Source organism: Fringilla coelebs (genome assembly GCF_963513975.1).
Source record: "Fringilla coelebs genome assembly, chromosome: 14".
NCBI classification, from domain to species: Eukaryota; Metazoa; Chordata; class Aves; order Passeriformes; family Fringillidae; genus Fringilla; species Fringilla coelebs.
Window position 1 is genome coordinate 8,639,778 of NC_140040.1, and position 19,832 is coordinate 8,659,609.

Here is a 19,832-nt window from a genome sequence, read left to right on the forward strand (position 1 = left end):
ACCGAGGTGCAGCTTCCCGCAGCTGTCCCAGAGAGCGCAGGGCAGGGCACAGGGGACCCGGGCCAGCACCGGGACAAGCGGGGCTGCGACCCCATAGCCTGGGCAGCCCAGGGGCACAGGCTCTGGGAAGGAGTTGTTAAATCTGAGCACCTCAACCCAAGGAGCCCGGGAGAGGCAGGAGCCGGGCTGCATCCCACGGCCAGCCCATCCCAGCCGGCCGAGGATGCAGGATGCGAGGAGCAGCCCTGGCGCCGAGCCGCCCGCGGGTGCAGGATCCGGGCGAGCTCAGAACCGGGCTGCAGCCCCTGCTCGGCCGCTGCGGGAGATGCTGGAGCCGGGAAATAGCAGCGATCCGCGGGGCTGGGGCTGGAGCGGGGCACGGGCAGGAGGCTGCGGGACACCCACGCCCACCCGGCCGGGGATTGCCGGAGCCGGGCTCAGCCCGTGCCGGCGGCTCCGGGGGAGCATCCCCGCTCCCGAGGCAGGAGCCGGGGCGCGGGATGCGGGGAGCACTCACATCGAGGATGACGGAGGTGCCCTTCCTCTGGGCGGCGGCGGCGCCCGGGGCGAGCAGCTCCCTGTCGGCGAGGCCCTTGTCGCCCATCCTGCCGGCCGCCCAGCGCAGCAGCCCGTCCAGCCCGCGCAGCGCCGGCGCCGGCTTCCGCAGCAGCTTCTGCACCCCGGCCCGGCAGTACCGCGCTGCCTGCTCGCACATCGCTCAGCCCGGCCTCATCCCGCCGCCGGGACTCCCCCTCCTTCTCCTCCTCCTCCTCCTCCTCCTCCCACAGCCGCTCGGCGGGCAGCGGGCGGGTCCGCGGGGGACGCTGCCCGAAGAGCAAGGGGGGAGTTTTGAGGTGGGGGTAGGTCAGCCCCCCACCCCCCCAAGACAAAGCACCTTTTTAGGCATTTTATGTCTAAAAAGATGTATCCGTGTTCTCTCCTCTCCACAGCCTCTCTACACTCACAGCAGATTTTAGCAGCTTTTTGTGAGAGGAGAAGAGAATGAATTTGTTGCTAATAAATAAAACTTGCCCCTGCGCCCCTATCCCTCCTCCAGAAAGTCCCTATTCAATGAAAAGTCAGCGATTCCAGGTGGGGTATTGCAGCATCTCTGGCTACAGCACTAACTAAAATATTCCTAACCCTGTAATTCTGTATTGTGAGGGCATTTTTTTGAGATACTCCTGTGCTCAGCTTCAGCCTCTAAATCGGCAAGATTTAGACTTGCAGTAGAGGCAATAAGTCTTCTAGACAGAATGGCACTAGATAATTTCATTTCCCCCTCCACACCTGAGGAGATGCTCCCAGTTTGGTTCAAACCCAGAAAGGCACCAAAGCAGGGGAGCTCAGACCCAGAAACTCGGAGGTTTTCCCGGAGTTCTGGAGCAGCCACAGGCTCCAAAGGGCCTTTCCCACCTGCAGCAGCCAGACCCTCCCAGAGGCAGCTCTAGAGCACTTCATGACCCAGCAGGGCCACGTCCCAGATTTGAACAGCTCTGCCACAGCAGCCAGCACGCCCAGCACCCCTGCAAGAATTGCACACTCCCTACACAGAGCCCTGAGCAGCAGCAGGATCCCTCCAAAGGGCCTCAGCCAGCACTGCCTTCAGTGAAACCACAGCAGGAAATGGTTTCTACAAACAGAGCTCACACCACAACCCAGTTCACCACAAGCCAGACCCTCAGAAAAGCCTGCCTGGAGGAATTATTTAGCTGCTTCTTCTAATTCAGGTAAAGTGGGGTGAATTTTCTGTGTTTGAGGTGACAGGTGGGAATGTGCATTTTCCTCTCAGCTGCTGCTCCAAGAAAAGCGAGTGGGAGCCCAGTTCTTTCTGCTGGAGTACATGGAAAATAGCTGGAAGCTCTTAAAAGCCTCTTAATCAAATGAGGCACAGAGAAGCCTAGCAGTAGGTCAGGACACCCAAGGGCTGAGCCCCTCTTTCACAAGCTCTTGCTTTTCAGGGTTTCCTTCTCCAGCAATTCAAAATTCATGGGGGAAAACAGAGGGATTTCAGGGGTTTATGATGGCTTGTGGAGCACTTCAATGGCTCTGTGCTCTTTCACAGGCACACAGAGCTGTGTCCAACCCAACCATCAGTTCCCAATCACATCTCACAGCAAAGCTCAGCCAAGCCACATCTTGTCCTCCTTGCCATGAGCTGGTGCCAATCTCCTCATGGTCAGAGCTACTCTGCTCTTTTGTACTTGTACAATGCTCAGATTATTCATTCTTCTTTCTCCTTTAGACATCCCTCCACTAAATGGCTCCTTCCGACTGTATTGATCACACCCAGGTTAGGATTGCTATGAATTCTTGCTAATTAAAACTATTTACTGAATGGAATAAATTTAGAAATAAGGTTTCTTGAATTTTCCTTTCTATTTGCCATGAAGATTCATTACTTGGATTTGAAGTTTGGGGCTACTTCTGTGCTTTTGTCAAAACCAGTTCTTGCTAATGTCAAAACCAGCTCTGTGACATTTAAATACTCACTTTTCCTACTAAACAGATCAAGATAGAAAAAAATTCTGCCATTCAGACATTAGGAAGAAGCCAACCATTTGTACTGGGCTGTGTTACTCAGGGCTGTTCCCTAGCTCCTGTGAGGCTGAAGTCTCTCTTTGAGGACAAAGTGGGAAGGTTGTTACCACTGATCTGAGCCAGGTGAGGAAACCAAGGAACTCTGCTGGTGCCAGCCCATGTCACACCACAGCCGAGGGTGGGGACAGGCACAGACTAACACTGAGCTCTGTGTGCCAAACCCATCCCCTGCTTCCTGCCCAGGGAGATGGGCACTGCCTGTCCTGGGCAAACAAACAGCTGCAGCCAGGGCATGGGGCTCTGCCAGCCTCTCCCACCACCCTGTGCTGCTGCTGCTCGTGGCACTGCCCCCAGCCATCCACCAGGGCCAGAGGAAGAGACCAAAAACCAAACTAGTGATGGACAGGTGCAGACAGCAGGGTTTGCTTGCCCCTCCAGCTGCAGCTCCTGGGCATCCAGCACACTTAGTGCACTTCACTAAAGGTGGAGAGAGCAGGACCACCAGCAGCCCCTGGCTGCCCTGAAAGCTTTATCCATAATGCAGATGCTGAGTGGCACAGGAATTAATAGGAAAGAAGAGAGAGAATGCAACTAAAAAGCACAGTTAGGTGCAGGCCCAGGGCATCCCTGGGAAAGCAGCAAGTATCAATCAATTACAGCCCCTGGTGGGCTCGGTGTGGTCAGGCATGGAGGGCCAAGGGCAGCACAGCCACGGCCCTGCTGGCATTTTGCTTCCCACGCTGTGCTGCAGGCACAGAGCTCCAGCCCTGCCCAGCAGAGGAAGGCAGAGCTGCAGGGAAAGGGAAAGGGAAAGGCAGCAGCTGCTGCTCCACCTTCTCCACCCTGACATTTCACACTGAGCCTCCCCACTGCAGTGCTGGCCGGGCACACGCCTTGTTCCAGACCTCTGCAGTGCTATAAATGATGGATCAGCTGGACAGGAAGGTTCTTAGAGATCAGACCTCTTCCCTCTCACTCCCAGATCCAAGTTCAGGAACTCTGAGCTCTCAAAAAAGAGTATTTCCAGTCCAGTTTCAAGTGAAACCTTGACCTGACAACGTGTTTTGCCGGGTGCATTTGGAGCTCAGCACAGGTTTACTTCTCCCACTGACAATGTTTGCTCTGCCAGCTTTCATATGGGGCTTATTCAGGTGCTACAGCCAGTATTTTCCAGAAAGACTTGGAGCAGGAGCACAAACCATGTGCTGTAATTTCAGATGAGAGGCCATCTGAAAAACACAAGGGCTTCTCTGAAGGAAAGGTCCAAGAGGAGCAAAGCCCTGCCCACAGCCTGGCGTGGGCAGAGGCAGTGGCTTTCATCTCCCCTTTGAGTTCTGCCTTCTCCCCATCCATCTGCACCCAGCAGGCAGCTTTATTTAATTAAAAACTTCCAACAGGCAGGACCTGCAGCCTTGCTTGGTGCAAAATGTCACAGATGACTTACTAATAGTTACTGATGATTGGGGTTAATGCAGCAGTTCAATGGCAGGAAGAGGAAATGGCAACCCTGTCACAGAGATGGGAATTTGGCAGAGCAGCCTTGCTCACCCAGCCTGGAAGCAGAATTGACACTTTAGTCTCCCTCTACTGACTTATGTTTATTATAATGCAGCATGCAATCACCAGGTGGGTCTGTCAGATAATGTAAATGCCACTCTGCCAACAGCACCATGGTAACTCCCAGGCTGAGCTGAGGAGGATGCAGGGAGTGTGTCCGTGTGCAGTGTGTCCATGTGCAGTGTGTCCGTGTGCAGTGTGTCCCTGTGCAGTGTGTCCATGTGCAGTGTGTGCAGTTTGTCCGTGTGCAGTGTGTCCGTGTGCAGTGTGCTCACTCCTGGAAACACAACAAAGCCCTGCCCTGTGCAAGCTGCAGGGAGCAGGGCTCCTGGTCTGGTAACACAGCTCACCCTCACCACTAATGAAGTGTCAAGTTCACCCCATCCCTGGGATCACAGGTTTCTGACCTGCAATCAGAGATAGCAAAAGCTTCACATGCACCATTTTATGTTGGGTTGATCTTAAAGAGCTAAATTCTTGTTTAAGATGCAGATTTGCACTTTGAATATCTCCAGAGTGCCTTCCAACCACAGCTACCCTAAGAGACAGAAACCTCTCCTTTCAAGGGCTTCTGCATCCACACTCCCCTCCTGCCCCAGGACCAGCACTGCAGCCAGGGCAGGTCCACACAAGGAGAGAGCCTGAGCTGTCCTGGGGGATCCCTCAGCCCACCCAATGCACCCAACTGCTGCAAACAGAGACCAGGGGCAGCTGGAGGGTTCTGGTTATTGGTGGTCATTATCCTAAAGGCACAGATATCAGGAAACCTGGTAAAGGGAGTTATAGGGACTAACCTCCCCATTAAATAAAACTTATGCAGCATCAAGGTGTCACAGCTCTCAGAGATCCAGACTTCCCCAGAGCTCTGAGATGGATCTCCAGAGAAATATGAGGATTTGCCACCACAAGAAAAAATTAATTTTTAAAAATAAAGCTCTAATTGATAAGAGACTCACCTTCCAAGACATACACAGGTCCATCCTGGAGAGGGCCTGGGAGTTGTGTGGCTTCTCCAAACCTCTCAGGAGCAGCACAGCTCCTGCCTGGGCTGAGCTAAGTTCAGGACACCTGGGCTGGGGCCTCCCCATCAGCTCCAGATTTGGCCTGCAGCTCCCAGGGACCCTGCCCCATTCAGTGGAAACCTCAAAACCTGAAGGATATTTCCTTTCAGTCATTCTGAGGTGCAGGATTGTAGGCAAACAGTGGGTCAAATCCTTCTGCTGATGGCTGCTAAATAGATTCAGAGGGTGATGCTGATTTTGTTTTGGTGTAGGCTATTAGGGGAGTTTACCTAGCTCTGCTGTTTTGGTAATTGAGGAAATGAACATTTAACACCCAAACTAACACACCCCTGATTAAAGGCCACTGACTCAATGCACCTTGTGATTGTGGATTTGTAGGGAAGAGCTGCAGCAATGCTTTTCTTGCATGTTTATTACTTATAATGGTGTTCAGGTAAAGCAGACAAAAATATATTTCCCTTCAATATGCAACTGATGTCAGAACTATTAAGGACCCTGGAACAAGCTAGTCCACTTCTGATGACCTTTCAAAATTACCTTTTGTTTCTTGTGCCCAGCATACTTCATTTCAGATCATATATATTGGTATGAAAAACATGGAAATGGAGAATTACATTTATCTCCTAAGCCTGTGTGTGAGCATGACCACCAATGAAAAAGAGTTTAATTTATTGCACCTAAGTAAAATATTGCCTCTTCAAAACTGACCTCTCCAATTACAACATAAAACTGATTATTTGCACTGTCATAATAGTCAAAATGTGGCTGAGAATGTGTTGAGATCAGAGTTATCAAGCTTCTTCATAACAAGAGTGGGGAGGGAGGGACTGGCACATTTCCCATTGCTTATACCCTTTGTAATTAATTTCCAAAGTAATTTCCTCCTTTGCTTGGCAGATATCATCTCTGACTGCACTTGTGGGAGGAAAGAAGATCTCCCCAGTTTATTTCTGACAATAAATACAGTTAATTAGTGCTCAGGAAGCAGAATCTGACAGCTTTCAAAGAAAGCAGGACTCCCTCTGGGGTTCCCAGTGCAGGCACGGTGACAAAGCCTGGGCACAGGGAAGGCACAGGGGACAGCCAGGGCAGGACACTGGCCAAGAGCTGCCTCGGGGGATGGACAGTTTAGAGAGGTAAAATACAAACATTTCTGATTCTTCACATGTCTAGCCTGTGGCTAAAGCTGTGAACACCTGGAGGGGGCTCAGAAGGGCACAGGGCATTCCTTTGCCTGAGGCATTCTCTCTGTCCTCCGAGTGATGCTGACACCGCAGGACAGGAGAGATTTTGGCACAAAAGCCGTGCCCAGAGGGGCTGAACCCACGAGCCAGGCTTGCTGCACACAAGGCAGAGCCCCCGTGGAGCTGGGAGTGGGACCCCTGCCCTGCCCTTCCCTTCCCTGCCCTGCCCTGTCCCGCCCTGCCCCGCCCTGCCCTGCCCCGCCCTGCCCTGCCCTGCCCCGCCCTGCCCTGCCCTGCCCTGCCCCGCCCTGCCCCGCCCTGCCCCGCCCTGCCCTGCCCCGCCCTGCCCTGCCCAGCCCTGCCCTGCCCCGCCCTGCCCCGCCCTGCCCTGCCCTGCCCCACCCTGCCCCGCCCTGCCCCGCCCTGCCCTGCCCCACCCTGCCCCGCCCTGCCCCGCCCTGCCCTGCCCAGCCCCGCCCTGCCCCGCCCTGCCCCGCCCTGCCCTGCCCTGCCCCACCCTGCCCCGCCCTGCCCCGCCCTGCCCCGCCCTGCCCTGCCCCGCCCTGCCCCGCCCTGCCCCGCCCTGCCCTGCCCAGCCCCGCCCTGCCCCGCCCTGCACCGCCCTGCCCTGCCCTGCCCCACCCTGCCCTGCCCCGCCCCGCCCTGCCCTGCCCTGCCCCGCGGGTGGCTGGAGGAAGGCTGGGATGGGAGCAGGCTCTGCTGGCGCTGGGCACAGCTGGAGCAGCCCGTGCTGGCTGTGATGAGCTCTCAGGGGACACCCAGCTGCAGAAGTTCTGCGTGGCACTGGGGCTTGCTGGAGGCCAAAGCCTGGATGGGATCCCCAGGGCACGGGATCACTGCACTGCAGAGTGACAAATGGCACTCAGGACAGACCCAGGGACAGCCAGGCACAGGGATCTATCTGCCAGGGGCTCTCCACTCACTGCAGCTCCAGCTGGGAGGTGGTCTTTGGGAGCAGAGCATCAGTTTGGAAGCACACTCAGTGCTGCTCCTTGCTGTCCAAGCACCAGGGACACTCATTTTTCCTCCAGCATTTTATTTGTCCTTATTTGCTGTCCTCAAAGTGACAGACCTGGGGAAGTTATTTATATCTTACACTGCTCCCACAATTATTCACCAAGAGTTTGGGAGACTCACTGATGGACACAAACACACAAAATCACTTCATGAGCATGTTATTGGGTTTCCTGGCTGTGGAGCTATTTTAAAATGCTGCTGTGTTTGCCACTTTGGGATCAAGCTCATGTAATTTAATGGCTTTCACTGAGACATCAACAGGCCCTCGAGGCAGATATCGATTTCCCACAACAAAGAGCTGCTCTTGAAAGAATTTAATGGGATCACCAAGAAGTGACTTTGAGCTGCAGGTGCTGGGATGCTTATGGATGTGATCTTGCTGGGATGTCATGGGAAATGATGCCCAAAAGCAAGGCAGCCCCTGATGCAGCATTCCCAGGGGAGCACGAAGATGGGCAGTGAAGCAAGTGCCTTTCCACCATGACTGCCCTTCTGTGCCATAAAGCCAGAGCTGGAAAAGGGTCACCTCCATCAGTGTCACCTCCATCAGTGTCACCTCCTTCAGTGGTCGTCACCCTCGAGGAAATGTCCCACCAGCAGGCAGTGCAGCTCCAGAGGCTGCACATGCACAGCACGGCATGCAAGGACACCTAGTGCCTGCTGCCGAGGCTGCAGGAGGCTCTGGGCTGCAGCAGAGTGTGGTTGGTTTCTGGGGGCTCATCCCCCCACACGGGGCCAGTGCCAGCAGCGCTCTGGAGAATGGATCCCAGCAGGAGGGTCACTGTCAGGCTCTGACACCGGCTCAGCTGGGCTCTGTCTCAGCTGCAGCTCCCCAGCAGCCTGGCAGTGCCCCTGCCTGGCACAGCTCCTGTGCCCCAGTCTGGGCAGCTCTGGCTGTTCTGGGCTCTGACACCCATGGCAGGAGGGAGAGCAGCACAGCTGATGAGCATGGGACAGCCGTGCCTTCATCTGCTCAGTGCCACCTTCCTATTCCTCTGTCAGCCCTGGGACCTTCTCAAAGTGTGGCACAGACCCAGCCTGGCTGCTGCACCTGGGGATGGACTGAGCACAGTCTGCAGTGTGAGAATCCAACCCTGTTTGCAAAGGGCACACTCCTGTCCAAAGCCATCCACAGACAAGCTGGGAATTAAAGCTGCTTGGGCAACACGGACAGGGCTTGTCAAACCTTTGTACAAGCAGAAATACCAAATATCTGAGGGTAATCTGAGCTGTTGGCAGCTGAGCAAGGTGGACACCAAGATGTCAAAACAATCTCACGGGGACAGAAGGTAGGAGCATTGCAGGCTGACACAGGGGTGCACCAGCAGTCTGGGCACTGTGTTTGATGGCCCTGCCCTGCTGGCACCAGCAGTTTGGGCACTGTGTGTGCATGGTCCTGCCCTGCTGGCACCAGCAGTTTGGGCACTGTGTTTGATGGCCCCTGCCCTGTGGTGTCCCTGCACAGCCCTGGGACAGGGGATGGCAGCAGGCAGGGAGGCACCCACCGAGCCCAGCCACGTGCTGTGGCCCAGATCAGAAACTCATCCCACCGAGGTGCTGCCAGCTGCTCCTACCCACCATCCCCTCCTCAGGCAGCAGCCCTCACTCTGGAAATCAGACATTTTCTTTAAATGAGAATTGGAGAAGACAGTTGGAGATAGGGAAGGTCCCACTGGGCCGTGCTTCAACAGAGAACCTGCAATAATTACAGATTTAAGATGTCTGTATCTGGCACATCCCCACAGGCAGGGGTGGATCTTTTCATGCTTTAAAGGACATTTACACTGCAGAAATGAACCTGTTCGCAGTGAGAACAATAACCCCTCATCTTGGGGACGCTGAGCTCTCCAGTCAGGAGAGGGAGCTGTGCTGCTGTGGGACAGACACAGGGTCACCTCAGGGAGGGTTTTTTTCCAACCAGTTTCCAACCAGTCCTTGCAGCATAATGTTCTTTAAATATTTCTTTTAAAAGATCTTAATTAATGCATCACTTTTTTATTTTTTTAGTTGTCTTCCCCTCTCTCTCTTTGGAAGTTTACAAATCCATAGCTATTCCCAAAATTGGTGTAAGTTTATTAATAACTTCAGGCCCCCTGAAAATCCCATTTTTAACTAGCTTGCTACCCCTGCCTCAGTGCTGCCCTGCTTGCACAAAGCCTCTGTGCCACATCCCAACATCCCTGAGAACCCACTGTTCTCCCCATCCCACCTTTTCAGCAAAATGTAAAATCCCAGCTCTGACCTTCCCACTTCCAGCTTCATCTCAAATCCCACACACAGAGGTTTGATCCTTTTAGTTGGGGTTTGAACACACCTTCAGAAGCCTGAAACTTTTTTTCCCAGCAAAACCTGTCCCAACAGCATTCCCACCCTGTGCAAGCCCAGCTCAGTGTTCTGGGATTGCCATGACAGCTAAATCCCTTCCCTGAAAACATGTCTGTACAGCCCAGGGCCAGATAATTCCAGAACACCCCACGCAGGTTACTCTGGGGGAGACCATCTCCATTTCTGTGCAGATACCCTGAGTGAGCCTGGGCTGCCCCTGCTGCCAGCCCAGCCTGCCAAGCCTCAGCCCAGCAGAGAGCAGCAGCTTCTCAGGGCTCCCAGGCACAGATTTGCAGAGAAAACCCTCTTGCAGCACAACTGAGAGACATCTGGAGGGGTTTGCCCTTCCTCTGTCTGCTCCTTAGTGCTCTCACATGGCAAGACACAGTGTGGCAATCAAACTCCAGGGAGCTTCAACTTTGCAGCTTCTGGAAGACCACAGGGAAAAGATCCAAAGAAAATCTCAAATTTAAGTGATACAAGAGCTATCAGTTCTTTTACCAACTCAGGTGTACCTAATAAACCATTTATTTTTGTAGGAGATGATGCTGTATGAGACATTTAGCAGAAATATGAAGCCAACTATTTATAACTTTTCCCCATGAGAATGTCAGAAATAGAGATATTAAATGAAACCATGCTAAACTTGTAAGTGCAAAGGACTCCTAGGTCACCCACACTGCCTGAGTTCATTGCAGAAAGTTCAGTTTCAAAAGGAGAGATTTCTTCACAGGGTTGCTCAGCACCATCTGAGGAAGAAGAACGGGTGGTGGAAGGAGTTCCATGTGTGTGTCTGTCACTGCTGCTGGCAGAGCAGGCAGTGTGGGCACTGGGCAGGGGGCCTGGCACCAGGACACAGGATCCCTGCTGAGGGATCTGCCAGCAGCTTTCCTCAGGGATCACTTCAGATTGGTGAGGTGGTTCCATTAAACAGCAGCTTGCCTGCAGGGCTGCAGAAATAGAGAAACATAAATCACCATGAGATGAACTCTCTGGATCTGTCTCTGGCTTTCCTTGTGGCAGAGAAAACAATGCCTAAGGGTTGCATCCATTGGCTGTTTTGGCTCCTCATTTGGGGTCCCTTTTCTTCTGAGCAATTTTAGAGGGATTCCCACCAGACACCTCACCTGCTGTCCCCAGGATAAATCTGTCCCCTTCCAGTAATGTTTCTGAAGGTTTCTCTGCCAGGTGCACACTCTGAGTCACAGCAGATTTACTGCTGCACTTTTGCCTCCAGGATTATGGCGAGTGATTCCAGGAGCCTGTTCTATATTTGAAAACCATTCCAGCAAGCAGAACACCAGTTCAGTGCTCCTGACCTGCCAGATATCCTCGATGGCTGTGGAGCATTCCCAGCTGTTAGTACCAAACTTGTAAAGAAATAAACCAGAGCTGTTTGTTTTATAGCATTTCAGGGAGCACCTTAATGGCCCATTGTAAACATCAAGCACATAAACATTTTGATTGCAGCAGAGAGACAAGTCTCCCAGCAACCCCTCCTGGGAGAAGCAGGCGTGTTTGGTCCCAAAGAAGCAGCAGGCTGGAGGAGAAGCAGCAAGCTGTTGGCTTGGGGAGGATAGAGTGGGGTGGGAGAGGCCACAAAGGCTGGTGAGAGCACCCAGGCAAGGCCAGCTGGGCTGGCCAACAATGCCCTGCCTGTGCCCTGCTGGGACTAATCTGGTTGCCAGGAAATCCAGGGCTTGGGGAGATAAGTTATCGATGGGTGCTGGAGACATTTGGTTGCAAAGTCCCTGCAGGCAGCCAGCTGGGGCTCTCAGTGCCCAGGAAGGATGGGGAGCTGCTGCAGAGGAGAAACAGGATCAGAGGCTGGAGCAGCTCTGCCGTGGGGACAGGCTGAGAGAGCTGGGGTGGCACAGCCCGGAGCAGGGAAGGCTCCAGGGAGACCTTAAAGCCCCTTCCAGCTCCTAAAGAGGGTCTGAGATAAGGGAGTTGGAGGGGGAATGGCTTCAAAGGGACAGAGGGAAGGCTTGGAGTGGACACTAGGAAGAAACCCTCCCCATGAGGGCCTGGCCCAGAGAAGCTGGGGAGATCTCATCTCATCTCATCTCTGGAAGTGTTTAAGGCCAGGTGTGATGGGACTGAGCAAACTGCTCCAGTGGAAGGTGTTGCTGCCCAAGGATGGGCTTTGGTACCAGAGGATCTTTAAGACCCCTTCCAATCCAAGCCATGCAAGGATTTTGTGGTGATTCTGTGGTTTTGTAAAATGGCTATATGGGTTTTGCTGGGTTATTGACCCATCCCCTTCCTCAGTCCTACTTTAGAACATACTCTGTTGTGCTGGCAATCACAGCAGAGCTGCCTCCCACCCCACAAAGCAGACACCAGTGCTCATCTCCCCTGGTAGGCTGCCAAAAAGCACTGGATGCTCCATTTTTATGGCAAAACACCAAAGCTTTGGCTAACAGAACAGTCCCATATGTTTCTGAGTGCACTGCCAAGGGAGCTTTTCTCAAAACCTTTTGGGGATGGGTTTTTGACCATGCAATGCTCTCATGTGTCCATCCTCCCCCTGAGCTGCAGGCTGTCCATGCCCAGCCCCGTGGTGACTCACCTGCCAACATCACAAACAGCCCTCCCAATCTCCTGTGCTTGGGCACAGCCTTGCCCACTATCAGAGTGCTCAGAGGAATGGGCAGAGCCCAGCTCTGGCAGAGGATTAGGTCCTGCCAGGAGGCTGCAGCTGGGGCTGTTCCTTACACAAATAAACAGGGATTGCCTGTACTATTCACAAGCACCAGGGCATCTTTACATCTGCTGTCAGCAAGGAGGTGAGCTGGCCAGGGGCTGGGCTCAGTTTATGGCGAGCAGGCTGCCATAAACACCATCCTGGGCTTCCAAGGATGCTCATCCTTGCACTGGGGGGCTCTTGGTGTAACTAAGGCTTGCAATAGCTGAAAACAGAGTGAAGAGAAAGGCACCTGTGCCTTCCATGAAGGCCTCTGAACCCACCACCTTCCCATGTCAGGGAAGCACTGCCCTTCCAGCAGGTATTTCCCAAAATATCTGCCCTTCCCAGACTGACAGCTTCATCCAAGGGCCATATGGCATTGCTGAAGGGCAGTTGAACACCCCTAGAAAATGTCCACCTTTAATGAAAAGCAACCCCATTTCCCAGCTCCCTGTAATAATATCACTCCTCCACCTCCATGTGCTGCATTTCTCACCCAAAGAGATCAAGAAAAATGCAGCCCATGTCCAGCTGGTTTCAGCCCCAGCAGCAGCAGCAGAGCTGTGCATGGGAGCAGCCTCCAAAGAGCCTTCAGCAGCTGCAGGGCTGCTCACGTGCTCCAGCCCAAATCCAAGGAAGTCTCCTCAAACAGTTCATTTTCCTCAGGCTTGTCATCTTCTGACCTCTCATATCTTCACTGCCCTGCTGCAGATTTCCCTTCAGTTCCCTCTCTGGACACCCCTATTTGCCAGACCAGGCACTGCCCATCCCTGGGACACACTGAATCCTCCTTGGGCTGCCTACCTGTGCCCACTGCAAGGGTTTCTAGGTCAGTCTTGGCTGGGAATCAGGTTCCCTAGGATGGATTGTTTATTGAGAATATTGTTATTTGTTATTGTAAGAGTTGTCAGAAAAGAAAAGAACCCAGCTCATCCAGGTGAGTTTCAAGTCATGATGCAACTGGACTGAGCCTTCCCTATGTAAAATAAACTTCAAACTAGGAGGTAATTAGAAAAATATCATCCTGACAAATCTGAGTATTAGGGAATCAGAGGAACATGAACATTCTATTTCTGTATTGAAAATGCTTAGGATTAGTTCTTTCACCAAGCAGGGGCCACCGGGACCTTCCAGCCTCACTGAGAGTGTGGGGAGCAGACATTCAGCCCCTAAGAATGAACATTTTATCCTGTGCATTTCCCTGCTCAGTGCAGCACTCACAGGCTGCTGGAACCACACACAGGGGGTGGTTCATCTGTGATGACATTTGAGCAGAGCCAGACTTTATTGTTTTAGCTGTGGGATTGCTTTTAAATTCCCACAGTTTTCCTGACCTAACACTGGGAAAGTGTCACATGCTCACTTGCAAAAGGGGATCTGCTCCAGCAGAGCTGCATTGATTCCTCTGCAATGAGCCTTTTCCCAGTGGGACTGAGGGGTATCCACTACATTGTTTAAAGGAAGAGGAAATTTTTGGTGGAAATGGACGTAACAGAGCCCTAGAAAGGTCACAGGGAAGCCTGGGAATGGGCAATTCTACGTCCCTTTGATTCCTTTTCCTTTGTTTCAGGATGAGAACAATTCCCTTGGCCTGCTCTCATCCAGTTTCCCTGTTATGTCATATCCAGATTACTCAGTGGATGAGGTATTTGGAGTGTTACATCAGACAGATAATATTTGTTTATATAACTCGATTTTTTTCTCAGACTCTTGCTTCTCCAGCTCCCTGAAAAATATTTAAATTAATATTAATATTTTCAGGAATGAGAAATGATGTCAACCTCAGGATGACAGTCATCTTCACTATAAACCAGTCCAAGTGGTTGCTGCAGAGCCCCACAACATAGCCTGGGAACCTCTTTTGCTTCTTATAAACATCTGTTCACCAAATGTAGAATTATGCAGAGGAAGAAATCAGTTCTGGTGTAACACAATACTGAAATTTCTCCCAGCCTTGAGATGGAGCATTAGCCCAAAAGGGGACCAGAAATCCACCCTAAGATACCAAAGGTCACAGTGTTCACTGCAGTGTCTGAGGCTCTGCTGTAAGTCCCTGAGCAAATGCTGCTTTCTGCCTCTGCTTTTAGTGAAACTCCTCCAAGGGTCTTGCTCTCCCCTCCAAGTAAAACAGAGGAAGGATTTTAAAGATTTTCTTTTCAGAGGAGAAAACCTTCTTACTGCTCCATGTTTGATCAGGTCAATGCATTGCAGAGGTTTCATCCTTCATGCTCTCACGTGCTGCCCCAAGCCCCCCCAGTTACACTGCAGCCAGCAAAAGCAATGCCAGTTATACACCCTCCTGAGAAATCTCTTGCTCAAGTTTCATGCAGGTGCAATATGGGGCATGGGGAATGTTTCTGCAACTTCAGGCAGTGTGCATCCCCTGTAATTCACTCACATGAAATGCCACCCTTCCCTCTCACTGCTCAAGGGTCTCACTGTCCATTATCCCTGTCATTTCCTGGGCAGAGATCCTGTGACAAGAGCAGCATTTACAGGAAAGCTGCCCCAGCAACTTCAAAGGGAGTTTGGCAAACAGATGCTGGATAGGGCTCAGGGAAAACTTCAATTGCAACATCTGAGCTTGAAACCATGCTCTCATCCCAGAGCCCAGGGCTGGCTCTGCCCTGCTGGCTGTGCTGACACCATCCTTCCCAGCCAGGAAAACTGCTGAGCAGCGGATTCCCCGGATATCCAGTTTCCCTTTCCTTGGATTTTCGACTAGCAGAGTCAGACCCTGCCAAACCTCTCCCATCTGCCCTGTGCCAGCCCCAGGCAGGCCCCACACCTGCCCTGTGCTGCCAGCTCAGGCAGGGCTCTCACTGTGAGCCCACAGCTCGTCCCACCCTGGGCTGTGCAGCAGCATCAGCTGTGAAATCCCTCCAGCCCCGAGCCAGACACGTCAGCATCTGCCAGCACTGCTGCTTTTCCCAGGCTGGGGTTTGATAACACAGAAAATCCACCCCTGGCATCCCAGCAACCAGATCAGAGGGGGGAAAAAAAAGAAAACTCATCTGCACAGCATGAGGGATTCACATGGCATAAACTTTCCACCAATTCAGATTTGCTTGGAAACAACACTGCTCCCTTAACTTTGTGCATCTTGTCCGTCTTTTTTGCCACCACTGCAGCTCGGGAAGGCAGAGATCTCGTCCCTCTCTGTGCCACAATGCCCATCCCACTCCGTGTGTGTCCCTGCTGCTCCCCAGGCAGGATGCCTGGACGAGGGATGGGATCAACCTGGCACAGAGCAGGGTGCTCCCAGGGCACTGCAGCCACGGGGGCATCTGCACTCAGCATCCACCACTTTGGCATTTGCTTGGTTTTGCTACACCTTAATGTTTAAAATGAAAAGTCCATTTATTACTCCAGGAAAATACCAAAGGGGTTTTTTTTTTCTGGTATAGAAATTCCCTGGCTTTTTCAATAGAAAGATCTGTTGGTTGGTTTATTAGCTTTGAAAGCTCCCTGTGCCTCTGAGACCTCTGCTGACTGAGTTACCGTAATGCTGGGGAACTCGGGTATTAATGCCAAGTTGCAAATGAGGTTTGCTCCACTGGGCTGGCTCTCAAAAGAATGAATGTTTTAGATCTAGAACTGCCTGTGGTCTCCTGAAAAAACGCAGCTCTCCTGATTTTCTATTTATTTGCCGTTATAGGAATGATTCCATCCTGCCCTTTGCTTGTCCCCTGGTTAAAGTTTGCCTCTCTGGCAAAAGCCTCAGTGGGTTACAAAAGCACAACTCGGATTTGGAAATTTACCCAACACAAAATCCCCAAATCCTCACTTCGTCATCAGCAGGAACTTCCCCGGGGTGGGCTCACTCCCGGTTTAGTGGCAGCTCTCTCCCGAGCAGAGCCCGGCCCTAAAGGAGGCTCCTGTCTTATTGTTATCTTTGATGAAAAATTTTTCATCAAATTTTTTTTCTCTTAGGAAGCTGAGAAGCTTCATCTTCTCCCTGTTTCACTTTTTTGGAATGTGCTTTAGAAAATTGTTTATCTGGCATGTGAATTGTTTTAAATAATAACTAATCACAGCCAGGTGTGTCGGACTCTCTAAGTCTGTCATGGGTTTTTATTGTCATTCCTTTCTAGCCTTCTGGTGTCTCTTTTTCTTTAGTGTAGTTTTAGTATATAATTTTAGTATATGAAATAATAAATCAACCTTCTGAAAACTTGGAGTCAATTCTCATCTCTCACTTCATCCCAAAACCCTCACAACACCACAACAATTAATAACCACACTCCTGCCCTCATTTTCCCAGCCCCTGCACTTCCAGTGAGACTGAGATATGGAAATTCACCTGCAGGGTAAATACCTTAAGTAAACAGCCCTGTCACCTTCCAGAGCAGTTTTCCCAGCTGGCAGGGATGCTGGCTGTGGAGCAGGGCCATGCTGCCCGTGCATGGTTGCTGCCTGGCCCAGGATTCCCTTCCTTTCCCTCTTTCCAGTTTGCTGCGGCGCAGACGTAAAACAAAGCAGAACTGTTGACAGTGCTTCCAAGAAATGAATGCAACCAGAAAAAATTGGCCTGGAAAACAAAACCCATTCTGCTTTCTTTGCAAAAAGTTCATGAGGGCTGCCTGCTGTTCTCCTGTAAATCAATGTACCCACAGGTCCTTCTTCCCAAGCCAAGCTGTGTAGCGTGGGTGCCCATCAGAAGGGCACAGTCACACAGAGGCAGAACACCCATCAGGGGTTTGCCTTCTCATGCCAGAGCAGAATCTCTCTGAGCTGCACAAACAGCCCAGGTTTTGTCCTGGCCCTAAGGCCTGTCCCCAGGAATGGCAGAGGAAACTCTTCCTGGAGAGAGGATCCGTGCAGCTTCCCAGGCTCTGGCACAAGGCAGGAGCCAGCCAACAACAGCAACAAAATTTGTGCTCTTTTTCCTTCCTCCCCACTTAGCTGCTCTCTAGCCAGGAGCTTTCTTCCACCTTCATAGCTTGCACAAGAGCCCTGGAAGTCAGATATTTTTCCCTGGAGCCTCCAGGTTTGTTCCACCTTGAAAGCTCTTCTGTTAGAAGACTCTCCCACAGCATCCACTCCCCAGGTGTCCCCAGTTACAGCAGCTCAGCCTGACCCCAGGAGCTGTCAGTCAGCAGTGATGTGCTGGCTGCTGGCCTGCCCACAAATATCTGTATTTCACCAATAAAGCAGGTTAATTTAAACCACTGCATCTGCAACAGCCTGACAGCTCCCTTAGGGCCCTTTTAAAGCTAAGGCTTGGGCAATCATTGGACTTGCAGTGTATCATAATGCTCTGTAGACCTTTTAAAGAGAGTGCTCTGGCCAAGATGTGGCTGGATTTAGTCCTGGGCTCAAAGACACAAGTGCTGCCAAAAAAGTGAAGGCTGAACAATCAAAGGAGCTCCCAAGACTATTTTACTGAAATTATTTCAATTTAGGTGATACATAAAAGATGGCTCCTTTTAAATAGGGGCCACCCTTCCCTTCATTTAAGAAGCAAAAGCTCTCAACGAGCGTGCTCTGACATCTCACAAGACCTTCACCTAAGCAAAAAGCAGAAGCAGTAACTTTGTATTTTAATTGCATAATGAATGTACCCGAGTTCAGGCTTGTACACTCAGTTCTGCCGCACCCACAGGTGATTAAAACACATCAGCCATGACCACAAGGACTCACAAACACAATAAAATCAAAAAACCACACAATTCTGGTTTTTGTCTTCTTGGAAAACTTCAAATCTTCATTTGGGTTCTGAAGGCATAATTTTCCATTGTTCCTGGCAGGTACCAGCAGGTCTCAGGAGCTTGTTCTGCAAGGATGCAACTGGGGACCAAAGGAGGCTGAGGAAGGGAAAATGAGTCCCTGACATGGAGCCCTTGTTGTGGTGGGATGAACATCCCTTCTTAGCTGCAGCCAGAGCTCTGCATGAAAAACCAACCTACCCTACCCAAAGTGAGCTGAGCAGGAGCTGCTCGAGGCTCCCCCAGGGACCTGCTCTGGTCACCGCGGCTGTGGGAGCTCCCCAGTGTAGCAGGGAGGGGACACAGAACAGCTGGCAGGGGACAGGAGAGGGGCAGAGCGGTCTCAGGTGGCAAACACCCCGCTGGCTCCCCAGGGAAAGCTCTGGGCTGGCCTGAGCAGCAGTGCTGGAGATGGGGGGAAGCGTTTAGGGAGCCACCCGACAGAGCTGTGCCACCATCCCAGGCAGAGCGCGGCTGTGCAGAGCGCCCAGGAGGAGCCTGGTTTTATTCCTGGCCCTGTCACATGCTGCAGGTCAAGGTTATAATGCTTGGGTGAATTGCACTCCTAACAAAGCTGGTATCTGTTGACTCTCACAGCTGATTGTTTTGGAACAATAATTCATAGTTGCCTCCCTGGATACAGAGAGCTGAATGACAACTTGGATTGGAAGCACACAGCCTTGCCCTGAGGACCTGCAGCTGATGACTAAAGCACCAATTCTGCTATGGAGATTCTCTGCTTTGACATCCCTTGGGGGCACAATGCAGGATATTTTCTAAGCATCAATTGTGGAAAAACACTTCCCTTTCTGGTCCTGCACGGGGTAGGCAATTAGCTTGTCCCTCTTGGGCAGGAAGGGAGGTGATTTCAAACAGACACTCCAGCTCCCCTGACCGAGGCTCAGGCTGCTGACCTAGTTAGGAGCTCTCCTGTGCAGGGCAAATTAGTTCAGCATAATGTAATATGGGATGCAGGAATGATCAGCATGAACACTGTGACTTTGATCTCCGTGATGGAGATCACGTGATGGGCAGCATTTCACTTGACACCCATCTTGTGGCCTCATTCCCAGCACATGCCAGTGCCCCTTGGGTTTTTAAATGCTCTTTGGCTTTTGTTCTCCTCCTCATTTGCTTTTGAGACAGGAAGATGTAGCCAAAACAGCATTTTCAGAGAGGTGAGCATTGATCACGGGACTTTTTTTAGCAAAGGTTAGCTGCAGAGGATCACAGAACCACATTATCCCTCCTTTAGAATGCCCACATTGCCAGGAGAGCAGAGTCAGGGGAAGGTACCAGCTCATGTACAGAAATGCTGCCAAAGAGAGCCCTGGGGGCATTGCCACCCCTCTGGCCAGTGAGCAAGGACCCAGACCAGGAAACTCATTCCCTCCACTCTTCTGTGTTCACAGAACATTGAGGACACTTCAGTCTCAGCCTGCAGAGAAGAGTGAGTATTGATATTTTAACACATTGAACCAGACTCCTCTCAGAGCTGTGCACAATCAGGGGAAAGTACCAGTTTTCTGAAGTAAGTTGGTGGTTTTGGCTGAAAAAAAGCCAAAACCACTAACCTAGAGGCAGTAGATAACCTGCAATAGGGACAATTCAACTAGTCAAGGAAATACCCAACAATTCTGGACAACAAAGGTGACAAAATGCTGAGTGGGGCAATCAGATGTTGGTGGTGCAATCTCTGTCCTGGAAATAGTCAAAGCTTTCCCCAACAAGGCACTGAGCAACCAGGTCTAACTGAGCAACTTCTAAC

General features: G+C 51.7%; 1 protein-coding gene across 1 annotated transcript in view; it reads right to left on the minus strand.

The window, feature by feature from the left end:
* NECAB2 (N-terminal EF-hand calcium binding protein 2) overlaps positions 1-715 on the minus strand; it is a gene marked incomplete at both ends in the record, with an annotated part of 69,201 nt that extends 68,486 nt beyond the window's left edge. Inside the window, one exon of the mRNA XM_084215459.1 lies at positions 518-715. Coding sequence (XP_084071585.1) covers positions 518-715 — 198 coding nt within the window. The remainder of the gene's footprint in view (positions 1-517) is intronic.
* Between the last annotated feature and the right edge of the window lie 19,117 nt (positions 716-19,832).